General features: G+C 36.9%; 2 protein-coding genes and 1 long non-coding RNA gene across 9 annotated transcripts in view; 2 read left to right on the top strand and 1 right to left on the bottom strand.

The window, feature by feature from the left end:
* Nucleotides 1–7997, top strand: part of LOC123879403 (zinc finger protein Xfin-like) — an 11679-nt gene extending 3682 nt beyond the window's left edge. The window contains exons 5-10 of the mRNA XM_045927081.1: nt 517–987; nt 2532–2626; nt 3149–3210; nt 4129–4242; nt 6291–7043; nt 7717–7997. Of these exons, the coding sequence (XP_045783037.1) occupies nt 517–987; nt 2532–2626; nt 3149–3210; nt 4129–4242; nt 6291–6991 (1443 nt within the window). The 3' untranslated portion in view covers nt 6992–7043; nt 7717–7997. The remainder of the gene's footprint in view (nt 1–516; nt 988–2531; nt 2627–3148; nt 3211–4128; nt 4243–6290; nt 7044–7716) is intronic.
* On the bottom strand, nt 5908–26173 carry LOC123879448. Its single transcript, XR_006799002.1, has 2 exons — nt 26130–26173; nt 5908–6454 (listed from the first exon to the last, which is right to left on the bottom strand). It is a non-coding gene; the product is annotated as an uncharacterized LOC123879448 (long non-coding RNA).
* On the top strand, nt 12473–27037 carry LOC123879396 (zinc finger protein 271-like). Of its 7 annotated transcripts, none has more exons than XM_045927070.1 (10): nt 12479–12752; nt 21330–21483; nt 21934–22108; nt 22455–22547; nt 22669–22803; nt 22932–23429; nt 23522–23616; nt 23726–23787; nt 24862–25477; nt 25646–27037. In XM_045927070.1, the coding sequence occupies exons 2-10, from the start codon at nt 21404–21406 to the stop codon at nt 26502–26504; spliced, it is 2613 nt and encodes an 870-aa protein (XP_045783026.1). In that variant the 5' UTR covers nt 12479–12752; nt 21330–21403; the 3' UTR covers nt 26505–27037. The 7 variants fall into 7 exon arrangements, with proteins under 7 accessions (XP_045783021.1, XP_045783026.1, XP_045783027.1 ...); XM_045927071.1 differs by having other exon boundaries at nt 24862–25890; nt 26146–27037; XM_045927065.1 differs by having other exon boundaries at nt 12473–12752; nt 24862–27037.

The following is a 27037-nucleotide window of genomic DNA, read 5'->3' as shown; positions in this document are numbered from 1 at the left end:
TTTGCTTCCTTTCTTTGTCTTTTTTTTCTAAAAGTTTTTTTTTTTAAATCTGGCTTTATTCTGATTAGCCAATGTCAAGTTTGTAGTTATTTTCAAGTTATTGAATCTATACAAGTATGGACTCCGTCTGCGCCGGCGCCCACGACATACGAGCGGCGCCCCTTCCCAGTCAGTTCCACCACCAAAAAACACCAACTAACACAAAAACCATCCTCTCTTAACAAAAAAAAAAACACTTCAAACAAGCACAGCACGCGCGCCAGCAAACGCCATCACAGACGGAGTCCTTCTAAAAGATTACTAGCCATGCTAATTATGACTAATATTCCCCTTTCCCCTCCAACTAAGTGCAAAGCTGTGTTAGGAGTACGTACGACAATAGTGCAATGGGTGAGGTTTAAACCGCCGACCTTTCGGAATTCAGTCGGCTCCTCAACCGTTGAGCTATTGAGGCCTTTAGCTTGTATATCATCAGATTGGAAATGAGGTTTCCATTAATAGTTTTATTCCCAACAGATTACAAGACAAGATATAAAAATGATAAACCGTACAAAAAATCATCTGAAGAGTAATTTTGTGGTGACAATGCTGGGACCGGACCCCTGTGACTTGTACATACTAGAAAATTCTTCGGAAGACAAACAGACAAAATCAGGGACATTCGAAGTTAAAGTGAAAAAAGAAGAAAGTTTTGACTCGATGTGGATTGATGAAGACATGGGAGTTTCAAATGATGATGACAAAAAAGCAGTCAATGTCAAACATGAGTTTGTTGCGTCTAATCAAGAACACTTTACTGGCGCCCATATAAAAATGGAACCAGGTCTACTGTATAATGCTCTTTGCAAAGCTCCCGAAAGAAACCGAACAGTTCCTGGACAAGTGGTTGCTACAGAGGTGCCTTTGAAGTGTGAAAGAGATCCATTCCAATACACTGTTTGTTTTGAGGAGTTAATCTGTGAACATGAGTCTATGCGGAATTTCCAGGTGAGACAGTTAACAGGGCTCTCTCGGTCACTCGTTTCATACAATCGTAGTTCCAATTTCATTTGAATATTAAGCAACCAAAATCCATGAAATTTTGCAGACATATTCTAGAAACTAATATCTATGTCTGTGGTTTTCCAGATTTCTGTTAAAATATTTGGTTTTAAAGTTACGCGGTCTTAAAAAATTCATACAAATCTTTGAGCCCATGTAATTTTAAAACTACATATTTTTAGAAAAATCTAAAACACCACAGACACAGATATTAGTTTCTAGAATATGTCTGCAAAATTTCATGGACTTTGGTTGCTTAATATTCAAATGAAATTGGAACTACGATTGTATGAAAGGAGTGACGGAGAGAGCCCTGTTAACTATGAAATATTTTCATTTTTAACCGACTTTGAAAACAGGAGGAGGTTCTCAATTGGTCAGAATCTTTTTTTTTTAATGTATGTTACCTGATTACTCTAAGACGCCTGGACCGATTTGGAATTTTTTTTTTTTGTTTGAAAGGGTACACTTTGCAGGTGGCCATATCAATTAAGTGAAGATCTGATCAATATCTTCAGAGATGGAGAACAGAACTCCTCAATGAATAACAGTAAATTGCTCGCGATGAGTGTAATAGCTTAATAAACAGTAGGGTTTTAACTGGGAATAGCATATTATAGTACAGTTGGGCCACTAAAAATTGTGGAATAAATAATTAAAGAAAAATAAAACCGACTTCAAAAACCACAAACACTAAGTGAAAAATAATTTTTGTATTTACACATGTAATGTATGTATGAAGTCGAGCGAGCATAATAAAAGAAACTAGAAATCCAAGTGTGAAACTAATATAATAATAATTTTTGTTAAGTTCGTAATATACATGTTGTAACTAGAACAAACCTGCATTGTATAGCGTGCAAAACTCGGGTCAATTACCTATTTACGGAATGACCGGATATATTAAGGGAAAGTTCGTTGACCTCTAGCGTCAAGTAGATGTTTTATTTGTAACTAGCTGTGCCCGCGACTTCGTTCGCGTGGAATAGTGACTTTTCGGGTAGCGTGATTCTTTAAATTGACATAACTTTTTTATTTATGAACCGATTGACATGAAATAAACACTAAATGTTAAGTGAAGCTTACTACAATATATCACTGAAAACCGTATCTAAATCGAATAAGCCGTTTCTGATATTAGCGTGCACAAACACACAGATCACAGACAAAGAAAAATTAATTACAATTTCGGGTTCGGCATCGATATAATAACAACCCCTGCTACCTTTTTTTTTATATATTTCCATTGTACAGACACCACTTTTCTACAATTTTATTATATGTGTAGATATATTGTGAACTTTTAAAAAATACAGGACTTTAATTTTTTTTGTAGTTTTTTAATGGTATCTTATCAGTTATCATCGGTACTATCGCCTGTGTTTGTTTTTGCTAGCGTTCTTGTTACTCCCTGTATGTTAGCTTGTTCAATCCAGGGGCTGATACTCTCAAAGGACAGAAATATTATGGGTTTGTTTTGTATTTGGCAGAACAGTGATGGAGACCGTGGCATGTCTCAAGTGTGCAAGCCTCATACAGCTGTGAGCTCTAGCTCCTCACACTCTTCACTCCTCACAGAGAACAAGTCAGTATATCCACTAATACAATCCATAGGTACTAATATTATAAATGCGAAAGTGTGTCTGTCTGTCTTTCTGTCTGCTACCTTTTCACGGCCCAACAGTGTAACCGATTCTAACGAAATTTGGTACAGGGTTAGCTTATAGCCCGGGGAGGGACATAGGCTACTTTTTATCCCGGAAAATCTAACATTTCCCGCGGGATTCCTAAAGACCCATCTACTTAACAGATTTTTATGAAATTTAGTACCAAAGTAGATAGCGTCCCTGTACACGAAATAGGCAACTTTTTATCCCGGAAAATCAAACAGTTCCCATGGGAACTATAAAAATCCAAATCCACGCAGACGAAGTCGCGGGCATCCTCTAGTTTTAAATATAACATTTTCAAAGTATACACTTGTACTAGTATCGTAATTCAAAATATCTTTTCTTCCTCTCTGGCTACTCAATACACTGTACACACAGCTACACACTAGTGGATGGCTCTCCAGTACACTCTAGATACATTCTGATATATCTTACAGGCAGCCCAATCAGAAGCTGAACGATGGCCCTCTTCGTTCCACTGACTCTGTTCTAACCTCTGGTAAGTGACCATTGAATTAATTTATATAGAATAACTAGCTTGTTCCCGCGACTTCGTCCGCGTGGACTACGCAAATTTGAAACCCTTATTTTACCCCCATAGGGGTTGAATTTTCAAAAATCCTTTCTTATCGGATGTCTACGTTATAATAGCTATCTGCGTGGAATTTCAGCTCAATCTGTACAGTAGTTTGCAAAGTTCATTAGTTTTCCACTAGCTTATTCCCGTGACAAAGTCGCTCTCTCTTAAAAAACCGGCCAAGTGCGAGTCAGACTCGCGCGCTGAGGGTTCCCTACTCGGATATTTTTTCCATCATTTTGCACGATAAATCAAAAAACTATTACATAAAAATAAATAAAAATCTGTAAAAAAACTGTATAAAACAATAATTAAAAATTATACATTCCACCACACCACGAATTCGTGGTGTTCAGATTTTTTCCTTTACTTGTGTTATAAGACCAAACATGATTCTAGGTCAACTAAGCACCCTATAGGTTTCTTGACAGACACAACGGACGGACGGACAGACAGACAGACAGACAGACAACAAAGTGATCCTGCAAGGGTTCCGTTTTTCTTTTTGAGGTACGGAACCCTAAAAAAGTAAACTATCTCAAAGTAAACTCTTGAAACCTGACCCGTAAATAAATGTTAGCTTTTAACACACTAAATCCATACTTAATATAATAAATGCGAAAGTGTGTCTGTCTGTCTGCTACGTTTTCACGGCCCAACCGCTGAACCGATTTTAATGAAATTTGGTACAGACATGGGATACATCCGGGGAAGGACATAGCCTACTTTTTATCCCGAAAAATCGAAGAGTTCCTACGGGATTTAAAAAAACCGAAATCCACGCGAGCGAAACCGCGGGCATCCTCTAGTTAGTAATAAAATAAGAAATCTTTATTTCAGTCGATCCGTTGTCCGGGGAACACACTACGAATAGTGAAAACAAAGTTCAAGCCGAAGACGCTGTTACAGTCCAGAAAAATGAACGAGTGGTTAAAATAAAAAAATGTCATTCTTGTGAGTTATGCCAGTACACATCTGTCAACGAAACAAGTTTAGAGTGCCACATGAGAACACACACAGATCAAAAATCATATTCTTGTAAATTCTGCCCGTATAAAACTATTCATAAAAACTATTTAGTAACACACATGAAAACTCACAAGGGTGAAAAACCGTATAATTGTGAGCTATGCGACTATAAATGTGCAAAAAAATTTAATCTAATACAACACACGAGGACTCACACTGGTGAAAAGCCGTTTTCTTGCGATGTATGCGAATATAAAACTGCTCGAAAACGGCTATTAGTTTTACACATGAGCGGCCACACTGGTGAAATGCCATACCTATGTGATTTCTGCGCGTATAAAACTTATAAGAAAATTCACTTAATAAGTCACATTAGATCTCACACTGGTGAAAAGCCTTTTAAATGTACGCTATGTGAGTATAAATCTGCTAGGAAAGCCAATCTGGTGTATCATATGAAGACTCATTCGGGCATAAAATCGTATAGCTGTCAGTTATGTGAATACAAGTGTTATGAAAATTATATTTTAGTTAGCCACATGAGCACGCACACAGGTGAAAAGCGTTTCTCTTGCGGACTGTGTGACTACAGATGCGCTCAAAATAGTAATTTAGTGAGGCACCAAAGGAAACACACCGGTGAACGGCCGTTCGCTTGTGAATTGTGCGAAAATAAATACACACAAAAGAGTCATTTAATGAAACACGTTATGAGAACTCACACTAGTGATAAGTCTTGTTAGTGAACCGCGTCAAAGTTAACTAGAGTGAGAAAGAAAGAAAAAAACTTTTTTATTTGATCACTATAACACTAGGTACGGTCTTCCTATTTCATGACAACATAAGAATAATTCATCTACGACTTACCAGGCTGCATGGTCTACGACCTTTGCCTTTCCTGAAGGGGATAAAAATTAAAACTAACTAACACTAGGTACGGTACAATATATATTAAAACTAATTGAATGAATCTACATAATATTATACTTATAAGTCAAAATATGTGTGAGTGAGGGTACTCTCGCTCGGTTTGATCCTGTATGGACGATATGTCAAATATTAGGGTGCTTTTCCACCAGAGATGTGCTATGCTATGTTGCTATAGATGCGTTTGATATCCACCAATCATATTCATTGGTGCACATAGCTTAGCACTGGTGGAAACGGATTCAACTAAGATATGTTTTTTATATGGAAGGATGCGTGCTATGGGCCCTCACCGCTTCCCTACTAACGATACATCGCATAGCTCGAGCTGCGCATCTCTCTCGCGCAGCTACAGGGCGGCGGCGCATCTTCATAGCGCATCTTCCTCGCACAGCTACATAGCCTTAGTATTGGTGGAAACGGTCACATATTTTCGTAGCGTAGATTTCACATCTTCGCAGCATAGCTGCATAGCACATCTCTGGTGGAAAGGCACCCTTAGGCTATGGTGACGTGAAAAGAAAAATAGGGCTACTTTATGGCTACCTGCGTCAAATGCACTAACATTTGACGTCTGCCAGGGACTTCGAAGCCTCTACGTTTCGTTAGAACTTCCATTACTGTCATGAGCTGTGCTCGCGTCGCATTACTCCACTAGCGGCGCATGCGCAGGTTTTTTTTAGATGATGTTCGCTACTTTGTCTGCGTGGATTGAAGTTTTTCAAGTCCCGTAGGAAGCTGCTTTTCCGGGATGAAAGCAGACTAAATGAGTCCCCGCGATGCAAGCTAACTCTGTACGAAACGTCGAAATCGGTTGATCGGATAATCGGGCCATGAAATCGTAACAGACAGACAGATAGGCAGATACACTTTGCCATTTTAAATATTCTCAGATCGTTAGGTTTGCTATGCAACAACTTTCAAAACGTCTCATAGGGTCTTAGACATGTGGTAATAGAATGTTGTGATGTTTAGTATAGCGGTAGTTTATGTGGCTAGAAATCATTATCAGAAGAGATTAATTTAAAAAAAAAACCACTATTTCAATCTACCACTATCTGTTGTACCACAAAATTAAAAAAAATAAGACATATATTTTGTTTCAGTCACTGATTTGTCCGCGGGACTTGCGTCGAATAACGAAAACAAAGTGCAAGCTGAAGACGCCGATACAGTGCACAAAAGTCAACAAGTGTTTAACATTGACAATCGTGGATTATCCAACCAATCATCCGATACCAACAGTATCCCAAACTTTAATGATAGCCTACTGAGGCCTCAGAGAACTCGAACTAGTAAAACTAAAAAGCAATATTCTTGCGAGTTATGCGACTATAAATCTTTTCGAAAAGCTAATTTAGTGAGGCATGTAAGAACTCACACTGGTGAAAATCCTTTTTCTTGTGACGTATGCGAGTACAAAACTGCTCATAAACCTCATTTAATCAGGCACAAGAGAACTCACACTGGTGAAAAGCCATACTCTTGTGAGTTATGCAAATATAAAACGGCTCAAAAAACTAATTTAATAAATCACATAAGAACTCACACTGGTGATAAGGTATTTTCTTGTGACGAATGCGAGTACAAAACTGCTCATAAACCCCATTTAGTGAGGCACAAGAGAACTCACACTGGTGAAAAGCCGTACTCTTGTGAGTTATGCAAATATAAATTTGCACGAAATGGTGATTTGGTGAGGCACATGAGAACTCACACTGGTGAAAAACCTTTTTCCTGTGAGTTATGCGAGTATAAAACTGCTCAAAAAAGTCACTTAGGAACTCACATGAGAACCCAGCACTAGTTTAAGCCCTTACGCTTGTAACTATTCCCTACTGATTATTATTATTATTAATCTATACTAATATTATAAAGAGGAAACCTTTGTATTTTTGTATTTTTGTATGTTTGTAATGACTAGGCTCAAAAACTACTGCACCGATTTCAAAATTTCTTTTACCATTACTTAGAGGGATTCTTCCGAATCCGTATAGGCTATATTTTATCCCGGAAAATAGATAGGATTTTTCGTGGTAGTGAAAATTGTGGAGTAAGGCGTCGAAAAAACTGCCGTACGTTTTACATTCATTTATTACATTCTCGCGAACGCTGCCTAAATGGTTAGAGATGTATGGTTGACTTCTATAGAAAAGTTGTAGAACTCAATAATGCCTACAAAAAAGTCCGCGATAGTATAAACCAAACATTTATATTTTAGCCATTATAACCACTTTTCCAACGAATAAAAGTAATTAAAATTATTAGCCTATGTTTATTGATCATATTATCGTCAAATACTAATCCTTATCCAAATAAACTATTTATTGAGCAAGATTGTTTCAATAGCTATAAATTACTTTTTATTTTATTCCAATCGGACAATCCATTCAAAAGATATTACGAATTTAAAATTGTAATTGGTATTAAAATGAGTGATGGTGTCGCACGACTCGCACGGCGAAACCGCAGGGGTTCAGAGAGCTTATAAAATAAATGTCCACCCGTGCGAAGCCGGGGCGGGTCGCTAGTTCTGTTCTAAGGGGATCGCATTCAAAGAGACTCCATTAGATGCATGCTACACATATCCATATTCCATACTAATACTATAAATACTTTAGATCTGTCTTTCTGTCTGTCTTTTTGCTTCTATCCTGCCCATCTGTTTAACCGATTTTAACAAAACTTGGTACATAGATAGTTTGCATCTTGGATTAGGTAGGTATCACCTAGTCTATATATTCTTCTCCAGAAAATATTGTAGTTCCCCAGGGTTTATTCGGAACCTTCACAGTTGAATAGTACCTAATACGTAATTAAACTACTCAAAACAAAATAGGGCCCACCACATTTTTTGACTGTAACTAGTAAATGCATAAAATTATGATCTTTTTTTTAATAAGGTATGTTGACGTAAAGATTCTTTAATTGTGTAAACATAATTAATTGCAAAAACAGTTAATTTTCTTTACTTAAATAACACACAAACAAAAATAACACATAAACAAGAAATGTAAAAGATTAACTTAGTTCTGGTTTTTGTCACGTTTTCCACTAACTGCTAAAATTGCTGTAAGTTTAATAGCGAGTAGAGCCTCCTCTACTCCGTATACACTCTTGGAGCCAGTTTGGCACACTTTCAATCAAGTGAACCACATTTTGCTGGGGTATCTGCTCCCAACAGACTTTTAAAGCTCTTATGAGCTCTTCTTGATTGTTGGTGTCACTAAATCTCCCTTTGAGGCTTCTCTTCGATTGATCCCATAAATGTTCAATTGGATTGAGGTCGGGACTCATCGCAGGCCAGGGCAAAACCGTTATATTGGCGTCCGAGAGTGCTCTTTGTGTGATACGAGCCGTATGTGCGCGTGCGTTGTCTTGCATTAAAACAAAACATTCACCCACTCTTTGTGAAAAGGGGATGACATGGGGTCGGATCACACGTTCGACATAACTGGCAGCGGTTACTGTACCCTCATTCAGAATTACCAGCTCTGTTTTGCCAGTCAAGCATATTCCGCCCCATACCATCACACTTGGACCCCCCAACGATCTGTTGCGTGGATGCAAGGATCGGAAAATCGTTCGCCTTCTCTTCTCTACACGCGTACACGTCTATCAACACTGTGAAATTTAACTTTACTCTGGTCAGTAAAGAGTACAGACCTCCAATTAGTCATGGTCCAGGCCGCATACTCACGAGCAAATCTTAACCGTGCTGCACGATGAGCCCTTGTTAGTTTAAGGCGGACCAAACGCATTCAGGAAAATTATCCGTCTTCGTGGAGTCGATACCGGATAGTTTGGTCACTAACTCGGGTTCCAGTTGATGTCAGTAACCGATTTTGTAACGTCCGGGCAGTTACCGTGCGATCCCGACGTGCAGTTAGATGGATATAACGGTCTTCCTGGGCAGTTGTGGCTCGAACTCTTCCTGATCCACGTCTTCTTGATACACTGCCTGTCTCTTGAAAACGTTCCCATACATTTCTGATAGCGCTTCGTGACACACCGAGTCGTATTGCTACAGACCTCTGAGACATTCCCTCCTGAAGCCAAACTACCGCTCTGGTTGCAGTTTCCATACCCATATGACGACGAGAACCAGGCATTGTAATCGGGACTAGTACGAAATCAAATAAACACAGTGATATTCAACAGCAAACTTGTAAATGACACTAGGAACACAAGCGACTGAATCTATGCATAGGGGTAAATTTCAAGCACTTGCATTTTTTTGGCTGTCCACTTAACGATAACGTGTAAGTTATTGCTTAAAATATCGTTAAGGATTCATAAACAAGCCTACTTGATGTTAGAATGCATAACTTTGCTTATGATTGACATACCGCATATTTATAAACAAAATTCGAGATTAACTCGTGGTGGGCCCTATTTTGTTTTGAGTAGTTTATTATAGGAAATTGATGAAAAATATTTTAGTTTTTTGTTTTAATTTAGATTTATGTTTATTTTATAAAATCGTCAGTTATTATTATACCCACTTAATTAAACTAATAAATATATGAAAATTTCTTTACATTTATATTAATTGTCTTAGCACTATTGAATGAAATATTGTGTTAATTTTTTGTATTTATATTTTATACCTTAGGTGATAAGTAGGTACCTACTGCTGTCTTAAGTTATTAATCGAAGTCAAAAATATAATAACAATGTCTGTGTTTTCTGTTCTTTTATTTTATACCTATTGAATTTAAAAGAAAAAAATGCGAAGAATTCCAGCCTTGGGATACTTAGAGTTGGAATTCACAGGATTACGTAAAAATCTTTACGTGAAAGTGTTCAGTTTAACAAATTAGTCAAAATGATGAGTTTGACATGAGTTACTAACAAATTAGTCTATACTGTAACTAATTTCTTAAACTGGACCCTTTCAAATAAAGATTTTTTTATATAAACCTGTGAGGATGATACTGCCATTGGCGCAATTAAAGTGCCATAAGCCTACGTTGTCGTATTAGTTAAAAAATTGTGAGAAATCTAATTAAATTTGAATTTCGCGGGCAAACCCGTCTCATGCCCGGTCTATGCCCGGTCTACAAGGTTAATTAAGAATATCTGCTTTTTTTTTTTTATTCACTATAGGCAAGCGCTTGACCACAATCACACCTGATGGAAAGTGATGATGTGGTCTAAGATGGGACGCGTTTACCTAGAAGGTGCCTATTCACTCTTGTTTTAAAGATACCCGGATTGTAATTGGTAGGAAACACAGATCGCGGGAGAGTATTCCAAACCTTAGCCATGCGTATGCTGGTTTGGTTATGTTGGTATTGAAGCATTACATCCATCTCATACGTTTTCTTCCTTTTTAACTGACTTCCAAAAAAGGAGGAGGTTCTCAATTCGTCGGAATCTTTTTTTTTTTTTATGTATGTTCCCCGATTACTCAAAGACCCCTGGACCGATTTGGAAAAATTTTTTTTTGTTTGAAAGGGTATACTGTGCAGGTGGTACCATATAAATTTGGTGAAGATCTGATGAATATCTTCGGAGATGGAGAACAGAACTCCTCAATGGATAAGAGCAAATTGCTCGCGATCAGTGTAATAGCTTAGTAAACAGTAGGGTTTTAACTGGGCATAGCATATTATAGTACAGTGGGGCCACTAAAAAGTGTGAAATAAAAAAATTTCAAAAGAAAAATAAAACCGACTTCAAAAACCACAAACACTAAAAAGTACAAAATAATTTTTGTTTAGCTACACGTGTAATGTACCTAGGTATGAAGTCGAGCAAGCTTCACTCTTGGATTTCTAATTTTGTTTTAATATGCTCGCTCGACTTCATACCTAGGTACATTACACGTGTAGCTAAACAAAAATTATTTTGTACTTTTTAGTGTTTGTGGTTTTTGAAGTCGGTTTTTATTGTTGTTTATTTATTTTAGTGGCTTTTTGTTGTGCCACACAGCACAATTCACTTCGCCAAAGACGCGTTGTTTGGAGAAAACACAAAGGAGGTTGAACGGTTTATTTACATCCAAGTCTTTTCTGGACAATCCCAGTCCGATTTGTGGTAGGTAACTGGACTAGATGGGTTATGATGTTAGTAAATAACCTACAACAACACAAATAAAAAATATTATGTACATGTACTTACATAAACAATAATATATACAGAATATTTTAAACTTAATAGATTAATTTACAATTTTATTTTGTTAGACTTAATATATTTACACAAAAATTTTACATAGGGACTAAACACAAACATTAAGAGACATTCAACACTTAGGGGACGAGGGATCTTAGGAGGGAGAACATCATAAAGTTTATATACAAGTCTTGGACAGGAAAAGAGGATATGGGAGGGTGACCCTTCATCCAAACCGCATTCGCACAAAGAGTGATCTCTAATTCTCAGTTTGGCCAAATGGACTGGAGTGCAAGAGTGCCCAATACGTAACCGGGTGATAGTTGAAGCAACCCAACGAACCATATTTTGATGAAAAAAGAACCACGGTCTTCGAGGAATTTCAGATTGCAAAGAAGCATAATATTTACCTTTAACCGATTTTGATTCAATCCACAATGTGTTCCAAGAATTAATAAGGTCAGTTTTTGCAAGAGCACACAGATCCTGGGAGTGATTTTTAAAATATGTTAGAGAACCTGATTCAGTGGCGAGAGCTTCGGTTTTATTTTTATTTTGAAATTTTTTTGTTTATGGAAGTCGTGCATTCATTCTACTCTATGCTGTGGTTGGCTCTCAGTATAACGTACTCTGTGGAATATTCCTTGTACTTTGCTTTGAATAGCCTCTTTTGTACCTATAGTGCGTTTCATCGAATAGTACCAATGGCGTTATGTTGGCTCCCCTGTCTGTCCAAGTCATTGGCACCATATTTGCATAAGAAGATGCAGATTTTGTTTATTTTCATTTGATTTTCCTGAATGAATGAAATGAAAATCAAATGAAAATAAACAAAGTCTGCGGCTTCTCATGCCATTATGGTGCCAATGACCACCCAACAGACAGGGGAGCCAACATAGGTAGGTACTATTCGATGAAACGCACTAACTATATATATACCATTTCTAACCATCAGATCATCAGATCATCAACGAATAGTTCCTGGCGTTATGTTGGCTCCCCTGTCTGACTAAGTCATTGGGTGGTCATTGGCACCTATCAGATAATTAAGCTCAAAAGGCTAGAATCCAGAGTCTGAAAGCCAGTATAAAAATACTTTACCATAAAAATTAAAAATTACAAAAGCTATTGCTCTGGGATTTTACGTACGTCATTTAGAAAAGAAATGCAGAAAACCCATAGACATACAATTTTCGCTTAGAAAACCAGTTAAAAAAAAAATTTTAAAAGAAAATATTTCGGAAAATAAGCAGGTATTTTCCATGTATTTTCGATAAGTGTACACACGGAATAATAAAACCTCAATGTATGATTTTCCTATTGTTTTTGCTTCCTACATCCATGTAACACAATTCAGTCTTTAAGTATTTATTATACACAAAGCATCGATGTACACAAAGTGAATACCTTCTATGATGCTAATCATAAATTAATGCTAATGGTGGTAGGTAACATACATTGTTATAGGAAAACCAACAATCACACAAAACAAAACATTACAATTGTATGGTAATCATTGAAAATGCGGTGTTGCGTGGCTTTCTGCAAAAATACTTCCGACGATGTGTCCCCATCAGAGAGGAAGGGGATTAGCTTTCACGGGTGAGTACCTTTATTGAATCGGTGCTTATTCATTACTGCACTCGAAGAGAATCACACTGTCACACTAATATTATAAAACCGAAAGTTTGTATGTGTGTGTGTGTGTGTGTGTGTGTATGTTTGTTACTCCTTCACGCAAAAACTACTGGACGGATTTGGCTGAAATTCGGAATGGAGATAGATAATATCCTGGATTAGCACATAGGCTACTTTTTATCCCGGAAAATCAAAGAGTTCCCACGGGATTTCGAAAAACCTAAATCCACGCGGGCGAAGCCGCGGGCATCGGCTAGTATTATAATATAATTATTGCAGTTGACACGTTAGATGTTATTGCATTCGTAACTAAGTTCTCACATGTTTGCAAATTCTAGATGTAAACAATTTTCTCCTACGCTGCTGTCGGTCGTACGTGTATACGTCATATCTACCACACTGCGACGCTGATAATAGAAATACTACGCGCGACCGACGTCAGTGTAGGAGACATTAAGGCCTTACTGTCTTGTCAGTTAACACTGTGGGCTGCTCTTGAGTACACAGATGTGAGCGAGAACCATGTTGAAGCCACTTAGAGTTTGAAAGGGTTTCACTGTCATTTAGAACACTTGTTGAGGAAGGTTCGTGTTGCTAGGCATACATAAATGGTAATTTTCAGTTTCCCCAGTGATATGCGCCTCCGCGCTGCTTGGCTCAGAGCCCTCGGCAAACAAGATAGTCATCTACCAGACTCTGCTGTGGTCTGCTCCCAGCATTTTCTAGCTGATGACATTTACGAAACAGAAAGTGGCTTAAAGCAGATTGTTACTGGTGCTATTCCTTCAAACGTGCAGGTAACTTCTTTATAATGTCATGTTATGTATTGTTAGTAAGTAAATCAAAAGTAACCGAGTCAGATTGTATGGCTGAGGAATTAGAGGAATCTGAATGTGCCTTTTCCCACTCATACCTGTTGCAGCATTGTATAGCGATAGTAATGTAGAAGTAACTAGTAGTATATTTACAGGTTTGCATGATATGCCTAGACACTGACAGCAAGATGTTCCTAATGAGTAAACAAAAATTAGGCGAAGCATATAAAAACTTAACCGGACAGCCTGTAAGTTAATATTTTATGATATGAGCAACTTGCAGAACAGAATTGAAGGATGTTTGAATAGGTACTTCATTTGCATTATGTTTCAGTTGTGCGACCAAGGAAACCTAAGACAAACAGTTTGTGTACAATGTGCTCAGAGATTGATAAACTTTAATCAATTTAGAGACAAAAGCTTGAGAGCCCGCGCGCTGATGATGGACTTAGTTGAAAAACATAAATTAGTGAGTATTTCATACATATCAACGTGCAAGTTTTCAGATTTGCTTCCCTTTTTAACTTTTATTTTGTAAACCACCTGACTGAAAGTGATGTTTTCATTCAATAGTTTTGTTTTCCAACAGATTACAAGACAACATGTAAAAATGATAAACCGTACAAAATACCATCTAAAGAGTAATTTTGTGGTGACAATGCTAGGACCCGATCCCTGTGACTTGTACATACCAGAAGAACCCTCAGAAGACAAACAGACAGAATCAGAGGCAACTGAACACAGAGTTGTAGTTAAAAATGAAAATTATGACTCTAAGTCAGTTGATGAAGAAATGGTGGCAAATGAAGATAACAATAGTGTAGACAATGTTAATGATGAATCTTTTGCAAATAAGGAGGAATATTTCATTGATGATAGTGAAATGTTGGAATCAGAACTAACAGCTGAAACACAGGATCCTTTGAAGTGTGAAAGTGCTCCCTTCCAATGTACTCTTTGTTCTGAGGAGTTTGTCTGTGAACTTGCGTACATGCAACATGTGAGCATGCATATCCAGGTGAGACAGTCTTCAGCATGAAATGGGCTCACACTCTCAAAGATGGGAAATATTATGAGTTTGTTTTGTATTTGGCAGAAGGGTGATGGTGACTGTGGAATGTCCCAAGAATGCAAGCCTCATACGGCTGTGAGCTCTAGCTCCTCAGACTCTTCACTCCTCACAGAGAATAGGTCAGTGTACCTACAAAATAGCAATACAATTGTACAATAATATAATGTACTAGAGGATGCCCGCGACTTCGCCCGCGTGGATTTAGGTTTTTAAAGATCCCGTGGGAACTGTTTGATTTTCCGTGATAAAATGCCTTTGTCAATTACAGGGACGCAAGCTACCTCGGTACCAAATTTCATACAAATCGGATAAGCGGATGGGTCTTTAGGAATCCCGTGGGAACTCTTTGATTTTCCGGGATATTTTGTTACTACACTTTTACTTTTATGTTATTTTTTACTTTTTAGTGTTTGTGGTTTTTGAAGTCGGTTTTATTTTTCTTTGGAATTTTTTTTATTTCCTAATTTTTAGTGGTCCCACTGTACTAAATAGCTATGCCCAGTTAAAACCCTACTGTTTACTAAGCTATTACACTTATCGCGAGCAATTTACTCTTTTCCATTGAGGAGTTCTGTTCTCCACCTCCGAAGATATTCATCAGATCTTCACCAAATTTATATGGGACCACCTGCAAAGCACACCCTTTCAAACAAAAAAAAATCCAAATCGATCCAGGCGTCTTAGAGTAATCGGGGAACATACATAAACAAGTGTAAATTAAAAATTTATAACACCCCTGAGAAGTGAAGGTTATAACTAGAAAAGAGCTGATAACTTTCAAACGGCTGAACCGATTTTCTTGGAGTATAGCTAAGAACACTCCCGATTAAGCCACCTTTCAAACAAAAAAAACTAAATTAAAATCGGTTCATTAGTTTAGGAGCTACGATGCCACAGACAGATACACAGATACACACGTCAAACTTATAACACCTCTCTTTTTGGGTCGGGGGTTAAAAAAAGATTCTGACGAATTGAGAACCTCCTCCTTTTTTTCGAAGTTGGTTAAAAATGACATACATACTCCAGAGTGGCTTCCCAGTACACTCTAGATACATTCTGATATATCTTACAGGCAGGCCAATCAGAAGCTGAACGATGAGCTTCACCTTTCTGCAGACCTAACCTCAGGTAAGTGACCTGTGAACTTATTTTTATAGCATTATTTATCATTTAAACAGAACAAAATATGTACATATTTGTCATACTCCATCATCACACAGATCTCGTGTATTATTTTACAAATCAAATGAGGCAAAATTTTAAGTGCAAGAGTGGTTAGAAAGTAAGAAAGTAGTACATAGTTGGAAATTTAATTATTCTAAAAGAATTGTGCCAGACTCCTTTCGGCTACCTGTCCTCTCACCCAGCATTAGTGTTCCCGCCTGATTGGCCCTCAAAACTTATAAAATAAGAAATAAATTTTTATTCTGTTTCAGTCGCTCCTTCATCCGGGGAAGTTATGACGAATAACGAAAACAAAGTGCAAGCTGAAAGCGCCGGTAAAATCCAGAAAAGTAAACAAATATTAAAGCGTAATAAAGGTAAATTAGTCAATAACTACAGAACAAACTTTAATAGATTAACGAATTGTGTAGTCAAATTATATGATGTTTTCAATGCACATGCACACAGGAATACTAATACAAGACAAATCATTGGTGAAACAAGGAACAGCTATCAATTCTTGTGACAGTCAATGTCATAGTCATACTGCTTCTAAAGATTTCAACTCTCCTACACTAACTACTCTACAATAGAGCCTCAATAGCTCAACCGGTAAAGGAGTGGACTGAAAACCGAAAGGTCGACGGTTCAAACCCCGCCCGTTGCACTATTGTCGTACCTACTCCTAGCACAAGCCTGACGCTTAGTTGGAGAGGAAAGGGGAATATTAGTCATTTAACATGGCTAATATTCTTTTTTTTTTTTTTTTAAACTCTTAAGAAGTGAGGCGAAATAAAGACATACATGCTATAGAATACAATGAGTTTGTCACTAATACAGTATAAGTTACAATATTAGCTTTGTGTAATGTTTCAAAAACTTTACAAGGTATAACAAATTGTTCCAAAAATGATAATAGTGAAAATAATTTACTTGTTGAGAAAATTTACTAGTTGTCGTTTAGTTGTGATTTATGTAGAATTACGTTTAAAAGAATAAGTCTCTTAGTTAAACACCTTAAGATACACACGGATAAAAAAACCCTTCACTTGCAAGTTTTGCCAATACAAGGCTAATAATTTAAACCCACATGCGAACTCACTCTGGTGACAAACCTTTTTCATGTGAGTTATCACACTAATATTATAAAGGCGAAAGTTTGTATGTGTGTGTGTGTGTGTGTGTGTGTATGTTTGTTACTCCTTCACGCAAAAACTACTGGACGGATTTGGCTGAAATTTGGAATGGAAATAGATAATATCCTGGATTAACACATAGGCTACTTTTTATCCCGGAAAATCAAAGAGTTCCCACGGGATTTCAAAAAATCTAAATCCACGCGGGCGAAGTCGCGGGCATCGGCTAGTGTGAGTATAAAACTGCTCATAAACCTTTATTAGGAAGTCATATGAGAACTCATACTGGTGAAAAACTCTATTCTTGCGAGTTCTGCACATATAATTCTTCACTATAGAGTCATTTAATAAGTCACATGAGAACTCACACTGGTGAAACACCTTTCGCTTGTGATTAATGCGAGTACAGTCGACTTCAAAAATCCATATAGAATAAGCAAACAAGTTGCCTTGCATGCAATCTGTCACCCACATACACTGTCCGTGTAAGCTTTTTTTCTGTTTTTATTTTTTGAGTGATACGTTTAGACTAATAATAGCTTAAGTGGATGGTTTGAAAAATCGCAGTTACGAAGTTAGATAAGATATGGTCACTGAGTACTGACGGATAAAAGATTATGACAGTCATTACTTGCAAAGCCTCAATAGCTCAACGGTTATAGGAGCGGACTGAAATCCGAAAGGTCGCCGGTTCAAACCCCACCCGTTGCACTATTGTCGTACCCAGTCCTAGCACAAGCTTAACGCTTAGTTGGAGGGGAAAGGGGAATGTTAGTCATGATTAAAAATGACTACTATTCTTTAAAAAAAAAAAAGGCTACAATATTAATCTGTGATTTATTTCGTGTTGTTTCTTGTGTCTTGAAAACGTTTTCATTTTACTTGTCTTCAGGAATAATGCAGGCTAATATTAATATGCAAGAGAGGATGCGTATTGTTGAGCTACATAATCTCGGATACAATATATCTCAAATTTGCAATGAAACTGGTTTCACCGTGAGTGTTGTTTTTATTGTTAATTAAATAATGTGTATTAGGTAAAGAAATTGTGTTCATAAACATAGGATTACATAATGTTTTGTGAGTAAATATTTATTTATTTATTTATTTAAACAACTTTATTGTAACAAAATTACAAAGACAGAATATCTTATGATACACTTAAATTAAACAAAGGGCGACCTTATCACTAGAGTGATCTCTACCAGGTAACCCGTATTTACGAGTCGAATTACGAAGTCGCCATGCAGCTATATATACAATAGCGACCCGCCCCGGCTTCGCACGGGTGGACATTTATTTTTTCTATTTTCCGGGATAAAATATAGCCTATACGGATTCGGAAGAATCCCTTTAAGTAATGGTAAAAGACATTTTGAAATCGGTTCAGTAGTTTTTGAGCCTATTCAATACAAACATACAAAAATACAAAGGTTTCCTTTTTATAATATTAGTATAGAGTATAGATTAGGTATACATAAACATACTCTAATAGGTACATACTACACAATAAATATATGTGAATATATATACAACATTAAATCTATATAATATAATTAAATAAATAATACATAGTTAAATAAATAGCATAGTGTACATAATATGTTATGACGGAAAATAAAAATGTATAGTGATAAATAGTGTTTCTTAACATGATTTTTAAAGATTGCCAGTGATTTGGATATAATATATATTAGTGATCGAAGGAATATCCATAAGATTTAGACAAGATACTTAGTAGGTTAAAGTGTTGTTTTATTTAGTGTTATATTAATCTCGCTGTTTGGTTTTTAGTGGATCACCGTAAAGCGTTGGGTGTCGCGCCACAAAGAAGAAGGCAATTTAACAGATAAACCGCGAAGTGGCCGCCCGCGCCATATAAATGCTTCACAGCGGAGATCCATGGTCGAACAATATGAAAACAATGGCTTCATACCAACTGTCAAGTTTGCGAACATGTTCGATACTTCAACATGCACCGTTCGTCGAGTTCTGCATAGCGAAGGATTGCATCATAGAAAACCAACCAGAAAACCCTCGAACCGAAATTCATAAACGGATTAGATTGTCCTTTGCAAGGGAGTATTTAGATTTCGACTGGAAGAATACAATATTAACCGATGAGAAGACTTTTATGTCATCACAAAAAGGTAGACTTCATTTGTGGCGCAGAGATGCAAATCGAAATGTTGTCCCAAACGTGGAATCTGAATGGATATCTGTCAATATGTGGGTCTGGATAAGTGCAGCTGGACCTGGTGAACTAGTGTCAATTGCAGGGCGCGCCACAGCTGCACATTATGTGGAAGTGTTACATGACAGCATGTTACCAACTGTGCTGTGTGTATCCAGCTGTTTATATGGCACAACTATCATTTGTGAATGACAACTGTCCTGTGCATAGAGCACATATAGTGCGTGATTGGCTTAGTGAAAACCCAGACATAACTATTATTTCCTGGCCAGCAAGATCACCAGACTTAAATCCTATCGAAAAATTATGGGGTTTGATGGTGCAAAGGTGGGATATGCGAAATGAGAGGACTGCAGAGGAATTAGAGGCTCACTGTATAGAAGTGTGGGAGAATATTTTTAGAGGAACGGATACCTGTTTAAATATAGTCGGATCCATGCAGCGGCGGCGCTTGCTTGCTGTTATTGAAAATAGTGGAAGTTATATTAAATACTAAAACTATTTACTTAAAAAGTTATATTCATTTTATTTTCAAGTCTTTAAACATAGAACATAACATACATAAAAATAAACATTTATTTTTATATATATAAAGAAGATAGGTTGCCTGGTAGAGATTGCTCCAAGCAATAAGGCCGCCTTTGCACACAATTGTTTTTTTTTTCTGTTTTCTTCTTACTGTGTTGTTATCCTTATATGTGTTTTTGTGTGCAATAAAGAGTTTCTATCTATCTATCTATCTATAGATGAATAATATTTTAATTTTTGTTTTTTATTTTATAGAATTGTCAGTTATTACTATTATAAGTAATGTTCATATATTTATTAGTTAGTTAAGTGGGTATACTAACACTTAAATTTCTTTACATTCATATTAATTGCCCTAGTACATTAATTTCTAAATGAAATATTGCGTTTATTTAAATTTGTATTTATATTTTATACCTTAGGATGCCTTATGTGATAAGTAGGTACCTACTATTGTCTTTTGAAGTCATAAAATATAGTAAAATTGTCTGTGTTTTCTGTTCTTTTATTTTATATGTTTTATACCTATTGAATTGCAAAGAAAAAAAAATGCGAAGTGCTCCAGCATCGGATATTTAGAGTTGGAATTAACGCTAACGACACGGGTACACAAATTAGTCAAGAGTATCGACTAATTTGAGTAATTTGTAACTCACGTGACACGTCAAACTCATTATTTTGACTTTCCTAGATTGAATACTGTCAAGTACAGATTTTAATATAAACCTGTGGAGATGATACTGCTATTGGCCTGTTAGAATACCAAAAGCCTACTTTGTTGTATTAGTATATAAATGGCGAAAAACCAAATTAATTTGAATTTCGCGGGCAGACCCGTCAAAGACATCCACGTTCACACATTACCTACTCCTTTAGACGGCAGGCTCTCCGTAGACTGAATCAAAGAGTATATAATCACTAGACTGAATCATAAATTCCCGTGTGTAAGTACCTACTCTGTGGACTGAATATTTTGGCTCTCAATATACTGTGGTATATTGAATATTCCTTGTTCTTTGCTTAGGTCCATGGAGCTCAAAAGCCTAGAATCCAGAGCCTGAAAACCAGTATAAAAATACTTTACCATAAAAATTACAAAAGCACAAAAGCTATTGGTCTGTGATTATGCGTCATTTAGAAAAAAAATGCAGAAAACCAAAGAGTATGTAATCACTACGCAGAAAACCAGTAAAAAAAAATAATAGTTAAGTTTAGAAAATATTTCGAAAAATATGCAGGTTTTCCATGTATTTTCGATAAGTGTACACACGGCATAATAAAACCTCAAAGTATGATTTTCCTATTGTTTTTGCTTCCTACATCCATGTAATACCATAGATATGTATGCATCGATGTATATGTGTAATACAATTCAGTCTATATTCATAATTCAGTCATAGTCAGGTATTTAGTATAATTTACACACAAAGCGAATACCTTCTGTGGTGGTGCTAATTGAGTGCTAATGGTGGTAGGTAACATACATTGTTATAGGAAAACCAACAATCACACAAAACAAAACATTACAATTGTATGGTAAACATTGAAAATGCGGTGTTGCGTGGCTTTCTGCAAAAATACTTCCGACGATGTGTCCCCATCAGAGAGGAAGGGGATTAGCTTTCACGGGTGAGTACCTTTATTGAATCGGTGCTTATTCATTACTGCACTCAACGAGAATATTATAATATAATTATTGCGGTTGACACACGTTAGACGTTATTGCATTCGTAACTAAGTGTTCTCTCACTGTTGTGTACACTGAGTGTACTTCTCACGTGTTTGCCAAATTCTAGAATGTAAACAAGTTCCTCCTACGCTGCTGTCGGTCGTACGTGTATACGTCATATCCACCACACTGCGACGCTGTTAGAAATACTACGCGCGACCGACATCAGTATAGGAGACATTAAGGCCTTGCTGTCTTTGTCAGTTAACACTGTGGGCTGCTCTCGAGTACACAGATGTGAGTGAGAACCATGTTGAAGCCACTTAGAGTTTGAAAGGGTTTCACTGTCATTTAGAACACTTGTTGAGGAAGGTTCGTGTTGCTAGGCATACATTAATGGTTATTTTCAGTTTCCCCAGTGATACGCGTCTCCGTGCTGATTGGCTCAGAGCCCTCGGCAAGCAAGACAGTCACCTGCCAGACTCCGCTGTGGTCTGCTCGCAGCATTTTCTAGCTGATGACATTTACAAAACAGAAAGTGGCTTAAAGCAGCTTGTTACTGGTGCTATTCCTTCAACGGTGCAGGTAACATCTTCATAATGTCATGTTCTGTATTGTTAGTAGGTATTTAGTAGTAAGAGTAGTAGTCTTGACTTTTATTTGTATTTAATTTAATTTAAGTTAATATTCATACACCAGTTACAGTGGTAAAATGTATGAGGCTCATCATACATTATTACAACATATTATACCTACATTTCATTGAATATATCATTCATTTATTCATAGGTGAGTCAAAAGTAATTGAGTCAGATTGATCAGAGATCAGAATTAGAGGAATCTGAATGTGTATTTTCCCTCTCACAAGTCACATCTGTTGTAGCATTGTATGAAAACATTGTTGTAGTAGTAACTAGTAGTATATTTACAGGTTTGCACGATATGCCTAGACACTGACAGCAAGATGTTTCTGATGAGTAAACTCAAACTGGAAGAAGCATATGAAAAGTTAACGGGACATCCGGTAAGTTGTTAATTTATGATAGTCTACAGTCATGTATTGTATGTAACACACAGGACAATCATTATTATAGTACAAAGTTGTGTATGGAATGTTTGAAGTCTTTAATCATATGTTGTTTCAGTTGTGTGATCAAGGAAACCTAAAACAAGTGGTTTGTGTACAATGTGCTCAAAGATTGAAAAACTTTCGGCGATTTAGAGACAAGAGCTTGAGAGCCCGCGCGCTGATGATGGACTTAGTTGAAAAACATGAATTAGTGAGTACTTAATGTTGTTAACTTATTAATCTCCAACTTTGCTTTCTTACCTTATGTTTTCGTTTCTATTGTCAATCATTTGCTGATTGGAAATTATGTTTTCATTTTATAATTTTGTGCCCGAACAGATTACTAGACGTCATCTAAAAATGATAAATCGCACAAAACACCAACTAAGAAATAATTTTGTGATGACAATGCTAGGACCTGATCCCTGTGACTTGTACATACTAGAAGACCCCTCAGAAGACAAACAGACAGAATCGCAGGCAACGGAACACAGAGTTGAAGTGAAAGAGGGAGAGGAAAATTATGACTGTATGTCGGTTGATGAAGACATGGAAGTGTCAAATGAAGATGACACTATTGACATAACAGACAATGTCAATGACGAGTTTGTTGCGTTTCATGAAGGATACTTATCTGACGATAGCATAAAGTTGGAATTAAAACTTCTGGATGAAGCTATTCTCGAAGCTCTCGGGAGAAACCGAGCCGTTGCAGAACAAGTGACTGAAACACTGGAGCCGATAAAGTGTGAAAGTGCTCCCTTCGAATGTACTCTTTGTCCTGAGGAGTTTGTCTGTGAACTTGCTTATATGCAACATATGAGCATGCATATCCAGGTGAGACAGTCTTCAATATGAAACACACTTTTAGTTTGTTACTCACTCACTCAAAGGACAGAAATGTAATGAGTTTGTTTTGTATTTGGCAGAACAGTGATGGAGACTGTGGCATGTCCCGAGTATGCAAGCCTCATACAGCTGTGAGCTCCAGCTCCTCACACTCTTCACTCCTGACAGAGAACAGGTCAGTAAACCTACCAATACAATTTTTATACACATGTAATAGTATCATAACCCTTTCCTCTCTGTGGGCTCCCCAGTACACTCTAGATACATTCTGATATATCTTACAGGCAGGCCGTTCAGAAGCTGAATGATGCCCCTCTTCGTTCCACAGACTCGGCTCTAACCTCGGGTAAGTTATCAGTGAAGTCTTTTATATGCCACTCGAGGATGCCCGCGTGGAGTTTGGTTTTTTTTAAATCTTGTAGGAACTCTTCAATTTTCCGGGATAGAAAGTAGCCTATGTTGTGTATGCCGGGATGTATACCAAGTATGTACCAATTAAAATCGGTTCAGTGAAATGGCGGTCATGAAAACGTAGCAGACAGACAGACAGACACACTTTCGCATTTATATTATTAGGATTAGGATTACCAGCGTCGCGCCCCAGCTTCGCACGGGAGAGGAAGTATTCCACTATACATTGTTTTCATGTAACTATAACCAGGCACGTACCTCTAACTTTTCGGATATTGTGTGTTTTAAGCAATTTAATATCACTTGTTTTAATGGTAACTTAATCTAAACTCCATAATATTTGAATTTTTGTATGTTTGTTCGATCCTCAAAAGCTACTCAATCAATTTTAAAATGTCTTTTACCTAAAGAAAGCTACATTGTCAGCAAGTTAACATGGGCTGTATTATTATCAAAAAGGAATCATCCCTACGATAATTGCAATGAAGTAAGTCAAAGTATCAAAAGGCCCGCGCCTCGCAAAGAGAGATGTTTTTTAGATTAATCTCAAAGACTACTTCACAGATTTTCATGTGGTCTCCACAAATAGAAAGTGGTATTATCTGAGAAAATTATAAGCTATAATTTGTGAACATTTTGCAAAAATAAGTTACTCCTATGTTGATAATAATGAATGTGAATTAAGTTGACAAACGACGACGACAGTTCCGACAGTATAAAGCGGCTGGCGGGAAGTGGCTGGATGAGGAAGGCTGAGCACCGGGTGTGGTGGCGCTCTATAGGGAAGGCCTATGTCCAACAGTGGACGTCCACAGGCTGATGATGATGATGAAGTTGACAAATGTGTCCATGGACTGCCTTAGGCATTACTTAATTTTTTTGATATCGTATATTGATGTTCAGATTTGTACTAAGACTTACCGGATGTAGAAATGAAAGCATTCCCCTTCAGTGTTCCTGCCACTAGCTCCTGCTTCTCGTTTATAAAATAAGACATATTTTGTTTCAGATGCTCTTTTATCCGCGGGCATTGCGACGAGTATCGAAAACCAAGCGCAATTAGAAGACGCCGGTACAGTCCAGAAAAGTAAACAAGTTTTGAAACTAAGCAATAGCGAATTGACAAAAAAACAATTCCACAACCAATGTGCGGATACCAGTAGTAAGACAAACACTAATAAATTAACAAATTGTGTAGTCAAATTATACGATGTCTTCAAGACACATAACAGACATGTACTAATACGAGACAAAAAGCTGGTGACAAACCGAACAACTGCTAAAGATTTCAACTGTCAGGTAGTTAGTGAGAATGAAGACATGAGAGATGCGATAGAAGATATTGCTCCTTTCACTAATAAAGTGGAAGTTAATAAGCTTAATGTTTCAAAAACTTTACAAAGTGAAACTGAATGTTCCAAAAGTGACAATTGTACAAATAATTTACTTATTGAGAAAAAATCGTTTACTTGTGACTTATGCGGGAATATGTTCAAAAGAAAAGATAACTTAGTTAGACACCTTAAGATACACACTGACATGTCATTCGCTTGCAAGTTATGTCCATATAAAGCTAATCGTAAAAGTAATTTCAACCAACACATGCGAACTCACACTGGTGAAAAATCTTTTTCTTGTGAGTTATGCGAGTATAAAGCTGCGCTTAAGCGTCATTTAGTAAGTCATATGAGAACCCACACTGGTGACAAACCGTTTTCTTGTGAGTTATGCGAGTACAAAACTGGTTCTAAATATAGTTTAGTACTTCACATGCGAACTCACACTGGTAAGAAATCTTTTTCTTGTGAGTTATGCGAGTATAAAGCTGCGCTTAAGCATCGATTAATACGTCATATGAGAACTCACACTGGTGAAAAACCGTTTTCTTGTGAATTATGCAAGTACAAAACTAGTTCTAAATATAATTTAGTACCTCACATGAGGAGTCACACTGGTGAAAAACCATATTCTTGCAAGTTTTGCAAATATAAATCTTCACGAAGTAGTGATTTAGTTACTCACATGAGAACTCACACTGGTGATAAACCATATTCTTGCAAGTTTTGCAAATATAAATCTTCACAAAGTGGTGATATAATTACTCACATGAGAACTCACACTGGTGAAAAACCATATTCTTGCAAGTTTTGCAATTATAAATCTTCACACAATGGTGGTTTAGTTACTCACATGAGAAATCATCACACTGGCGAAAAACCATATTCTTGCAAGTTTTGCAACTATAAATCTTCACAAAATAGTGGTTTAGTTACTCACATGAGAACTCACACTGGTGAAAAACCATATTCTTGCAAGTTATGCAATTACAAATCTTCACGAAATAGTCATTTAGTGAGCCACATGAGAACTCACACTGGTGAAGAAGAACCCTATTCTTGCAAGTTATGCAAATATAAATCTTCAGAAAAAAGCAAATTAGTCCGCCACATGAGAACTCACACTGGTGAAAAACCCTATTCTTGCAAGTTATGCAAATATAAATTTTCACAAAATAGTGGTTTAGTAAGTCACATGAGAACTCACACTGGTGAAAAACCTTTTTCTTGTGAGTTATGCGAGTATAAAGCTGCTCATAAACGAAGTTTAGTGATACACATGCGGGCTCACCAGCGAAAAACTCTTTTCTTGTGAGTATAAAACTTCGTAAAGTTCAATTAATGAAGCACATGAGAACTCTCACTGGTTAAGGGGCATGAGACGGGTCTGCCCGCGAAATTCTAATTTAATTTGGATTTTCAGGATTTGGAAACTTATAGGACAAAGTAGGCTTATGGCATTTGAATTGCGCCAATGGCAGTATCATCCTCACAGGTTTATATAAAAATCTTTACTTGAAAGCGTTCAGTTTAAGAAATTAGCTATAGTATCGAGTAATTTGTGAGTAGCTCATGTCAAGCTCATTATCTTGACCAATTTTTTTTAACTAAACACTTTCAACATCCGAACGTTCCGAACATTTATTTTGTAACTAATTTTCAGCCGCGAACTATAGTACCTTTGAATGTTTATTTTGGCTGGGCTAACTTGTGACCTTTTTAACCTTCGACCCAAAAAGAGGGGTGTTATAAGTTTGACGTGTGTACCATTGTATCTGTCTGTGGCACCGAAGCTTCTAAATTAATGAACCGATTTCAATTTAGTTTTTTTTGTTTGAAAGGTGGCTT

The sequence above is a fragment of the Maniola jurtina genome, chromosome 28 (assembly GCF_905333055.1).
Source record: "Maniola jurtina chromosome 28, ilManJurt1.1, whole genome shotgun sequence".
Taxonomy (NCBI): domain Eukaryota; kingdom Metazoa; phylum Arthropoda; class Insecta; order Lepidoptera; family Nymphalidae; genus Maniola; species Maniola jurtina.
Note: the sequence above shows the minus strand (reverse complement) of the source record. Positions and strands in the feature narration are given on the sequence as shown.